The sequence below is a fragment of the Poecilia formosa genome, unplaced genomic scaffold (genome assembly GCF_000485575.1).
Source record: "Poecilia formosa unplaced genomic scaffold, Poecilia_formosa-5.1.2 Scaffold29, whole genome shotgun sequence".
In the NCBI taxonomy this organism is placed as follows: domain Eukaryota; kingdom Metazoa; phylum Chordata; class Actinopteri; order Cyprinodontiformes; family Poeciliidae; genus Poecilia; species Poecilia formosa.
Genome location: NW_006799968.1, coordinates 3,445,501 through 3,456,404, shown reverse-complemented (window position 1 = coordinate 3,456,404; position 10,904 = coordinate 3,445,501). Strand labels below are relative to the sequence as shown.

The window sequence follows — 10,904 nt, the reverse complement described above, 5'->3', positions numbered from 1 at the left end:
GTCTCTTTTTTGTTTGCTGCATTTGCTTTTTGTTTGCGTCTCTTTTTTGTTTGCTGCATTTTATTTGCTTTTTGTTTGCGTCATCTCTTCTTGTTTGCTGCATTTCATTGGTTTTTTGTTTGCATGTTTTCTCTGTTGCTGCGCATTTGCACCTGTCGGCCACCGTAGATTAGCTCTTCTGATTCTCCACTCTCTTCTTAGGGTGCATATTCTTCTTTCTGCTACATTTCACTCACGATTTCTTTTAGTTGTTACATTAAGTATTCATATTTGTTAATGTAAAACTTTTATTAAATTAAATTAGATAAATATTTTCCTTCCAGCATGTATTATTCTGATATGGAAAAAGAGTGGAATCATTTTCACTGTGAGCCAAAAGCAGCCAGTTGTTGCGATCAGCACATTACATTAGCATGGCTGTTGAACAAAGCAGCTGTTGTTCCGTGAGCCACATCTGTTTGCTGATGTAACTGGGAGAATGCGATGCGCCGCCCACTCGCCAGACGGGACATGATGGAGGTGGACAGACCTGAGACAGACCACTGAGCCGTCAGAGTGTGGGCATCACCCAGCCGACGGGGAGAAGCCGTGGTTCCAAGGCAGAAAACCCGACATCTTGTTTTAAATCAGAGCTCTGTCGGCAAACTTGGGACACTTAATCTTAGCCAAAATTAGCAGCAACTGGAGCATGACTGATACAGGCCCTAGCAGGTGACCCCACACATTAAAACAGCAGCTCAGTCATGGGTCACTACAGCTCCGTGTAATCCTCCCTCCTCCCCCCCTGCTCCTCCATTAAGCCAGAGGATGTCCTGTCTTCTTGTTTGTCCTTGACCGGAACTGCTGACTGGACTGGTCAGACTGCTCTGGATGTCACTGTTACAGTGTTACACAGGAGTGAAAAGCTAAAGGTTAGCTTATATTCTTTTAGAGGAGAGGTACAAAGAGGTGGAAAAGTAATCACACCTCTTGATATTTTTGTGATTTTTACAGATTGTCTCTGGTTCTGCATCCCCAGAACCAAACATGGAGACGCAGCATTCAGCTTCTAAGCATCACAAATCTGGGAACAAACTTCCCAGAAAACTGCAAAACACTGTTCCTTTAAATAAAGACTACAAACCCACCAGTTTGGGGTTGCTTTTGATTCATAATTACTGAAACATTGATCAGGATATTTGATGATGATTATTCTTGATGATGGCATTTGACAAAGTCCAAAGTTTATTGCTCGTTCCATAAGTGACATAAGTGACTGTATTATGTTTCTATCATGTAAAACACGTTGAATCGCCTTGGTGCTAAAATGTGCCTGATAAGTAAACTTAACTTGACTTAAATTTAAATTAAAAGTGACTTGTTGCCAGTCATTGGCTGCCAAAAGCTTTACTGTCTGCCCAGATCTCACACGGCCCGGCATTGGCCCACAACTGTTTGGACCAAAAGAGCCTCCAGCTGTGTCTATGTCCTTGCATGAGTCAAAATGTGGGTCATGAAGAGGTTAGCTTAGTTGGAGTTAGTTACAAATCACTTTCATTTCTGGTAGTTTAGTTTTATTTCTGACAGCAATAGCAGAATAACTAACTGGTTCGGTTTTTCCTATGGAAGTGTTAAATTTTTTTTCACAATCAAATCTGATTGGATGACCAATATAGACATCTTCTGGACATGCAAAGCTGGATGACAAAAAGGAGGAGACTGAAGTGGTTCTACAAAGTATTCATCACCAAAACAGTTCCATCTTTTTATTTGCAAAAATATTGAAAAAAAAATCTCCCATTATGCAATTATGCTACACCATGTGTGGGTCTATCACATCAAATCTAAATAAAATGCACATTAGGATTGTAAATGTACAGAAAAAGTATATATGGGGGGAATACTTTTGCAAAGAACTCAGTTTAGATAATTTAATAAAGGCCTGGCCTTAACAAAGGCCAGACCATGTGACTTAAAGGGGCAGTATTATGAAAAATCAACTTTTTGAGCTTTACAACATGTTATAATCTTATTCCGTCATCAAAAACATTCCTGTAGTGTTGCTTTGATTCTTTCATGCATGTTTGAGAAATCCTTTCATCTCCCATTGCAACCATTCAGCTGTTCAAAACGCCTGAGTGGAGCTAGCCCCGCCTTCAGGGACGCAGCTCTTCCTCAGGGCTGCTGTTTCCAAGTCTCCACCTCATAGAGAAGCGACTTCCCCTCACAGCTCCTTCAGACTAGCCAGCAGCAATTAGCAAACACTTGGTGAAACTGTGCATCTGCTGAGCTCATTATACAAGCTACTTCTCAGTACAACGCTGGTAAAAACGTTGTTAAAAGGTTAATAGGGGAGCCATGTTGTGATGACTTCCTGAAGGCGGAGCTTCAGGAGGAACAGGAGTTTTTAAAGAGACAGAGGTCCAATTTCATGGAGTTAAATTAGGAAGTAAAATTACTTTCAAGTCATATTTGATATATGTAGCAGTTTTATAACAACTGAAGGTAACATAGTTACTTGATTGTGCTATTAAACGATACCATGTGTTTGGAGAACACGTGATACTGCCCCTTTAATTACCCCAAGCAGTTCTTTAAGCTCTTTAACGACCAAACACTGAAGCCATTTCCAGACACAGCCTGTATGTAAGATGTACAGTGAGAACTATAAACTCATTAAACACCTTCAAATCTGGATTCTAATGAGTGATGATAAAGATCCTTTCACACATGCATATGGGTGTTAGTGTGAGTCCAGTAACAATGGCAAATAAAAGTTACTTTTCTTGCTTTTGTTTCTCTTCACATATTGCTTTCTGTGCACCTCCATCGTCAGTGGCTGCATTCATTCAGAGCCTGCTGTCGGTGGATTTTTGCTCATTTGATTCACAGCTGCCATCCCTTCCACCCTCTGCAGATTCTCCAGCCAATGTGCATTTCACAGAGTCCGCCGTTGCCGGCTTGGCGTCCAGCCCGGAGGCCACGGTGGCCGTGCTGCAGCAACTCCTCAGCCTCCTGTTGAAGCGCACGGTGAAGAGGCCGTAGATGATCGGGTCGAGGCAGGTGTTGAAAAGCCCGAAGATAAACAGGATGTGGGTGAGGGAGTGCGAGACTTTCACCTCCAGGTCATCAGGGAAGAACCAGTACCAGAGCCCCAGCAGGTAGTACGGAGTCCAGCAGACGATGAAGGAGACCACGATGACGACGCTCATCTTCAAAGTTCTCATCCGAGCTTTTGGGATGTTGTTCTTTGAGCAGCGAAGATGCGGTTCGTCAGAGGACACTAAAGGGGAAAAATGGGAAATTATTGTCCTTGTTATAGGTTACAGTAAACTCACTGAAAAATGGCTTCTAAATGTGAACACTCCTGCTAAAAAGCCAGGATTTATTATGTAAAGGAAGATACTCAGACAAATCATTTCAAAACTGAGGCTTGGCTAAAGCATCTTCTGATTTAGTTTCAGCATTCAGGTTTCTTAACACCTAAAACCAAGTATTACGGCCAGGGGCGCAACTACATATTATTCAGGTGTATGCGAAAACATAAATCGGCGCACCCCCAAGGAAGGTACGTATGTAAGGAGAGTAGAAAACATACGGTCGCTCTACTCCCCCCTGAGTTTCGTAATGCATCACTTTTGTAAGTGCCTATTATTAAATGGTTTCAGGAATAAAAAAAAAATCTTGATCAGGAAAAATAAGGATTCTTCCTAATGATAATATTTTCTTTTTCCTTCTATATTGCATTGCAAGTTAGCAAACCAGAAAAAGATAAAATATTAGACTTAGTAAACATGAGTAAAAAAAAATCTCAAGTATTTCTTTGGTTCTACATTGATATTCTATCTATGCCCTCTTTCCTGTCTTCATTTAGGACTAGTTTTCAGGAAGTGAATGCTGTTTGGTTTGCGTAGTTACCATTCTTTTTTGTCATCTGCTTGGAGATGTGGATGAAGATCCGGGTGTAGCAGGTGATCATGATGGCCAGAGGCAGCAGGAAGAGCCAGGAGAAGGTGAACATGTTGTAGGCCGTTTCCTGCCAGTGAGTGACGAAGTTCCCCCTAGTGGTGCACTGAGTAAAGTTTGCTGGATAGGTAATAGTCACGTTGTGGAAAATGAAGACCTGTGGAAGCAGGTGAGAATGAACGTTAGATTCTAACTTTGACAACAAGAGTAATCAAGTCATTTCTTAGCTTGAAGCACTGGATGTTATGTCTGCTCACTATTATTTCAGACAAAATGTCTCTGGACAAGAAAAAAACTTTATTAAACCTAGAAGTTAAAATATTTCCAAGTGAATTTGTACAAAACCTCAACATCAACATACTTGACAGATAATACAGTATTCTTAAGTTTGAGAGCATAATTTTGAATCCACCAGATGCGCATATTTTCATGAGTCCAGCAGTCAAAGCTAGAATAGAAAAAAAAAGGAACTTCCATCATGTTAATTTATATAAAGTCTCATTATGATTTAAGGGTGCACCAATTGCAGTTTTTAGGCCAATCACCGATCTTTAAAAAGCCTGACCTGCCGGTTCCAATGTTTTTGTTTAATGCAGGCCAAAGCTAAAAAAACAGTCCTGATAGATAATCGAAGCAAATTCATGCTAAGTAAAAGCTCAACTTAAACCAATAAACCAATAAAATCCAAATGTTAAGTGTCTTTTAGAGGCACCTTTAGCAGTGGGTCCTCTGCTGGATGACGTTTGAGGTACTCTAAATCATAAGAGAGATCAAAACATGAAACCAGGGTTGTCCCGATGCGATACTGATATCAGAAATTGGTCCAATATCAGGTAAAAAACAAGTCCTGGATTATGTCGGCCTGCATCTAAAATCTCTGACTTTCAATAATAGAGGCAATAGAGGCACTCCGCACTTAGTCCACCCCAGGATTTCTACCCAGAAATGCTTGTAACCAGTAAGCAGACAAACTGGGTATTAATAAATGGCCCAGTTGTTCTCGTAGCTTTTTGTTGTTGACTATTGTTCTCTGTTTTGGTAATATGACTTGATTGAAGCTTTTCTAACATTCCACACTTCAAAATAAGTTATAAAATTATGTATGATTCATGCTGATATTGTATCGGGTCAAAATTGGTATTGGCTAATTCTCAAAGCTGTGATATCGATGTGGTATCAGAAGTCAAAAAGTTGTACTGGGACAACCCTAGTAGACTGAACTGTAATTGCAGAAAATGTAGTTCGGTGTTTCTGCCAAGGGCAACTGATCACAAGCTTTTGATATTTGTCTTGTCCCATAACCCTGCATTCTCTTTGCACTACAAAAACACAAAACCTTATGAAGTGCTTTTGGTTAGTTTCTAGTGCAAATATCTGAGTTCGCTTGAAATAAGACAACATTAACATACAAATAACTTTCAGCAAGAAATAGGGGCTTGTTTTAAGTCAACGATTCCTTAATATTGATGAAAAAGTTCAAGTTACAAGTGAAATACTCTCCCAGTGCAACAAGAGATGCCCATATCATCACCTTCCTAAAATAATGGCCTAAGTCATTTTCTGCCAAGTGATTTTTACAAAAGAATAAAAAAATCAACCCCTTTTTATTGCCAAAAGGTGATAAAGGCAAAAAAAAAAAAAAAACACCTGGGCCATAATTTTAGGAAGGTGGCGATATTATAAGTTAAAAATATCTTGTTCAGCTGGGAGATTATTTCACTTAAAACTAGCACTTTTTCATGAATTTTAATGAATAATTAACTTGAGACAAGCTCCCATTTCTTGCTGCAAAGTTGAAATGGAAAGTTAGTTTTGTCTTATATCAAGTGAACTAAAATATTTGCATTAGAAACTAGATCAAAATTACTCAGTAAGATTTTCTGTTTTTGCAGTGTGAACTATGTTTTTCGATTTCATCTGCTGATAACTTCGTGCATCCTCACCTGAGGAACGGCGAGCAAGGCACTCATTATCCACGCCACCATCAGCATGACCCTGTTTCTCTTTGGAGCCATGCTGATCAGCAGGGGGTTGAGGATCGCCGACTGCCTGTCCAGACTTATCACCACGGTGACAAAAGCGCAGGAGTACATGGCCTGCAGCTTGAGGAACATCAAGAACCTGCAGGCCAGGTCTCCGGCCAGCCACTGAACGGTGATGTTCCACGTGGCATCCACAGGCATCACGATGAGGGTGACCAAGAGGTCAGCCGCGGTCAAGTTCACGATCAGCACACGCACGTGAGATCTGCGTCGGTGGCCGCTGGCCGCCCAGAGCACTGCCACATTGCAGAGGGTGGACACGCCACACAGGATGAAGGTGACGATCACTCTGACTTTCGCCGCCGTGGAAAACGTGGGCAGCTGCGGGGTCCCGTCTACGGCCGTCCAGTTGCAGCGAGGAGCCGAGAGGTCGCAGCCTGCGTTGAGGTCAGATCCTGAGCTCTGCTGATACATGGCAATGGGGGCAGTGCAGCAGGACGAGGCGTTCATTTTCCGACCCCTCAGCATGGAGTCAGCATTTTGGTCGGCGGCGCGGACACTTGCCGAAGGGAAAGAGAGCAAACAGGACGCAGTCATATTCATGAAGTTTAAGCCAAAGATTTATCTGCATGGATTTGCATTTCAAGAGGAGAAGTTAGAAATTAGCTGCGTGCGTAACACAGAGGCTGCCAGGGAGGGAGCAGTCATCAGATGCTCACCGAGGTGGAAAGACACTCTGCTCTAACAAATCACATTAGGTGCATGGGGGGTATTGAATTTTCAGCACTTCCTGCAGCAACACCTGGAAACCAATCAAGACAAGTGGGCTGTACAGCACTTTTAGGAGGGAAAATGAGCTCAACATGTTTAGCAGAATGTCACTGCTCAGAAGAAACCTGATAAGATTTTTGAGTGACTTTTAATTTCATAAAGGAAGGAAGTCAGCCATAGCCACACTTATAAATGTAGCTCCTATAACTACAGCTTCCAACCTTAAGCCAGAAAGTGTTATATGCATGTTTTTTTTTTTTTTTTTTTTTTTTTACAATTATGAAATTAAGAAAGTTAAAGGACTCACTCTGAGCTTTGAAGAGTATTTAGTGATGAAGTTATTGGGTGTTTATTTTTGACGTGTTCTTTTTTAAAATTTCTGCTACTTAGGCCTGGTCCATAAACCACCTCATTATTCAATCAACAGCACAAAAAAGGTATATGTTTGCAAATTATGATTTACAAACGTTTTATGACAAAGCTAAGTCAACCAAGTTTTTACACAAGCATCTAGTCTGAATATCACAAGAGCTATGGGATTATAAAAATACCAAAATGGAAGCATTGGGGCTAAAAATAATGCCTGAATTGAAATATTCAATCAGCTGATTTGATATTTTAGCTCATGTACAATTCAGCAGATTTTTGGTAAATTACTTTAAAAAAAAATTCCAAGTAAAAGTAAACTTCTTTCTTTTCTTTTTTTAAATCAAGATTTTAAAGAACCACGACAGCAACATCTGTTACTGCTTTTCTTTTCTCTTTTTTTCATAGAATTGGGAGTAAAATAACAATAAAACTTTAGAAATGGCTCAGTTTTGCAGTAAGCTGAATGTTTAAAGGTTTCTGTGCAGGTATGTGGCTCATGGGCAGGGCGTCAACCTGTCAGGGGCAACACCAGCACTCAGGAAGGACATTTTAAAAGGTGTCTGCCGTTTGTCGGTCTTGAAGCATTTCAACCTGTTTTCTGTTTCTACAATCCATAAGTACTGAATATGGTGTTGTTCAAAGAGTAAACGGTAAAAATATGGCTGAGGGAGGGTATTTGGTTTGTGATTCAGAACACTAATTCAGCACTAAATAAAGCTATTTCACTGATTTTCATTAAAGGAAGATGAACTACATCTTCTTCCACTGACTATAATTATCCAGTAGTTTCAAAATTAACAATATTTGTAGTTGTCCTCTTTTTTTTTTAAACCAAAAGCTACAGTTTATCATCTGTGTATCACCTTTAATTGAAAATCTGAAATGGACACTGTTCAAACCTGAACCGGGTCATTTCAAACTGCAGAGATTGTGACAGGTGAGATTTAGTATTCTGTTTTTAAACCACAAAAAAAGCATTTTCCAGGCTTTAATGGCAACAGATTTTTAGAAAAGCAGGTAAACCTCAGTACATAAACAGGTCAAACCTGGGCAGAAATTTTCACATTCATAACAGCATCTATAAAAACACTGTAATGTGCACCAGCCACTTCATTTCTAATGGTTGCGAACTGTGTTACGGTCAAATAATATCTGCGTTGCTGATTTTATTTTATCAACAGATCTGACCAAGCTATTCTAAGCATTAATAGAGAAAGTAAACGAACACCTAAAATAATAGAAACAATATTAATGTCATCATACTCACATTAGTCCCCAGGTGTTGGAAAACTGCAGAGAGACAAAACAAAATTCAATTAAATCCAAAGCTGTTCCAGGCGCGGCTGCGGCTTCGTCCTGCGTCTTTCCTTTCAATATATTCTGTGTATCCACAGAAAGTCCCAAGGTCTCCCCACGCAGATGTGTCCCTGCGCCCCGTGGAGTCCTCCTTTCTTTCTCTCTCCCTCCGCCGTGCACGTGTCAGAGGCTTTATTAGTGCGCGCGCACGAGCTTTTCCGCATCCCGCGAGCGTCGGTCTGTTCAATGGAGCTCGAGCGTCACAGCGAAGTTTCTAATTTTAACCCCGCATAAAAAAAAATGTAATTGGTCTCCGCAGCCCATTACCATCTCTGTCGTCCAGTCGAGACCGAACCGAACCTGGTCGTGACGAGGTAATGAGAGGAGGATTCAGAGGGGAGTTGATACTTTTTACTCTGAGTTATAATTTTGATTTTTGTCAGGCCTAAAGATATTTGAACAATAATGGCCCAAATAGCCTTAAAACTTTTGTTGTTTATTAGTTATTTTATGCCACTGGTTTCGAAATGTGTCCTCAAGGGAAGAACAAAGATTGCTTTCTGTACCCAAGGAACTATATTTACTTATATAACCTTTAAGTACTTTGTACCTTCTCTGAACTAAAGTGCCATCCGGGGTAGCACCCACAGCTAGCGCTTATTGTTTGTAAGAACCACCCCAATAATTAAGCCAAAGCATTTCATGTTTAATCTTAGATATTCTTTATAAGAAGAACAGAGAAATTGGTCTCTGAGGATAGCTGGAAGAGGTTTTATTAACAAGCCCTTCCCCTGATCTGGATTGGTATTCCACTGCCTCCCCAACCAAACAGAAAAAGATGTTATTTCCAAGAAGACCCAATCCACAGCACAAACAAATAAGGATACAAATTGTAAGAAAACAGAAACAGTTTTCCATGATGTGTTTTTCTTTCTTTACGTTTACAGCTGCGTGATGGGTTGGCTTCCGCTGTGCGTTCCATGCTATGAGTGGAAATATGAATCTTGGCTGGAAACGTAATGTAAGTAGAGATTGCACTTCCTCTCTGTATCCGTGTGGGATTTTGCTGAGCTTCTTCCCACAGTCATAAAACGTTTATTTTGGTGTGCACATGCTGTTCCAAATGAGCTTGTTCTTAAGCATCAAGGTGGACTTTCTTTACCACTTGGGATGCAAAATTGTTCTTGTAGCTATAAGAATGAAAACAAAAGTCCCAAAAGGAGCAAACTCTGGTCTAAGGTAGAGCTGGAGAAACAAAGCACTGTCCACTTGGAACATGCAATTGTTTTCACTTTTAACGGTCTGATACAAATTATCACAGCGGATTGAAGGAAATTTGGTCGAATGTTTCAAGAACAACCCAGGAAGTGCAGAGGGTTGAAGTGAAAGGTAGCAGAAAACCAATGACTTTAACTGTTCCGCTGTCAGATACAGTCATGGTTGACACTTGAACCAAATAAGATGTTTTAACAGGATGGAAAGTAAACTGTCCTCAATGAGATTGATTGTTCATAGACAATTCATTTAGAAGTCAAGAAAGCCAATAAGAAGAGCAGTCATATAAACACCTATTGATTGCAACAATCAATCGATGAAAGCCCGAAGGTTATTTAACTTTTATACCAATGATTAGGTAAACTTCTGTAGACATTCACAATGCAAGCACTTTCTACTCTTCTGTTTGTTTAACACATTAATTTCTATTTGCACCGTTTTCTCGTGTGACTCAGGCTGTTGCCTAAGCAGCAAGGACTTCTGGGAAAAAGTCACATCCGGTCTCTTTGCACGAAAGCAGATTCACAATCAACAAAGAGATTCCGGTCCATTTAAACACGCAAGCAGACAAAAATACCAAATTGTTGAGATTCAGACAAAGAAATCAGACAGCAGTCTGATCCTGATGATTTAGTAATGGAACCACACAAAATGTTTTGTCTATTTTGTGATTTTTTTCAGGAGACCAAAACAAAGATAACAAACTACCTACAGCCTCAGGATCCATTGAAATACAGAAAAAAATATTTTGTTTCTCTTTATAGTCTTATGGAAAAAAACTGAATGTGACTTTCCTCTAAAGTCTCAGATCACCGCATGGGGAAAGTAGCAAAAAAATTCCCAAGAAGACAATTAGGAGAAAATGTGAATGCATTTGGTGTGTTTCACTGAGCATCTCTTTTTAGCAATTAAGAGATGAAACAAAGCAGCATATTTAGCTGTGTGTGCAGGACATACCTGAAAAATACATTTTCTTTTCCTTCCTGCGAGAGGCACAGATAATGTGCTATCTCCAGCTGAGAGGAGGCACAAAAATAATGTGGCATGCGTTTGCTGACTCCTGGGAGATTTAACTGAGAAGACACAGTGTATTTGCAGGGTGTATTTTCCCATCGTACTGTAAAACTGATGGCCTAATCCCACAGCATCCATTACATTTTATATTTTTATGTTTCAACGTTGCAGTGGGGGCTGCTAGTTGTCTCTGGCTGTGTGAGTCGGGGGACAACCAGGACAGGTTGGCGTTCTTCAGGGTAACATGGAGAT

The 10,904-nt window shown here is 40.3% G+C and overlaps 2 protein-coding genes across 3 annotated transcripts in view; one reads left to right on the top strand and one right to left on the bottom strand.

Moving 5' to 3' along the window:
• The window catches only part of LOC103136014 (high choriolytic enzyme 2-like), a 14,413-nt gene extending 11,445 nt beyond the window's left edge, over nucleotides 1–2,968 (top strand). The window contains exon 3 of the mRNA XM_016669937.1: nucleotides 2,897–2,968. The gene's annotated coding sequence lies outside the window, so the exon portion shown is untranslated. The remainder of the gene's footprint in view (nucleotides 1–2,896) is intronic.
• On the bottom strand, nucleotides 2,456–9,395 carry LOC103136016 (putative gonadotropin-releasing hormone II receptor). Of its 2 annotated transcripts, XM_007549087.2 has the most exons (4): nucleotides 8,335–9,395; nucleotides 5,889–6,486; nucleotides 3,898–4,102; nucleotides 2,456–3,262 (listed from the first exon to the last, which is right to left on the bottom strand). In XM_007549087.2, the coding sequence occupies exons 2-4, from the start codon at nucleotides 6,453–6,455 to the stop codon at nucleotides 2,829–2,831; spliced, it is 1,206 nt and encodes a 401-aa protein (XP_007549149.1). In that variant the 5' UTR covers nucleotides 6,456–6,486; nucleotides 8,335–9,395; the 3' UTR covers nucleotides 2,456–2,828. The 2 variants fall into 2 exon arrangements, with proteins under 2 accessions (XP_007549149.1, XP_016525494.1); XM_016670008.1 differs by having other exon boundaries at nucleotides 5,889–9,395.
• Between the last annotated feature and the right edge of the window lie 1,509 nt (nucleotides 9,396–10,904).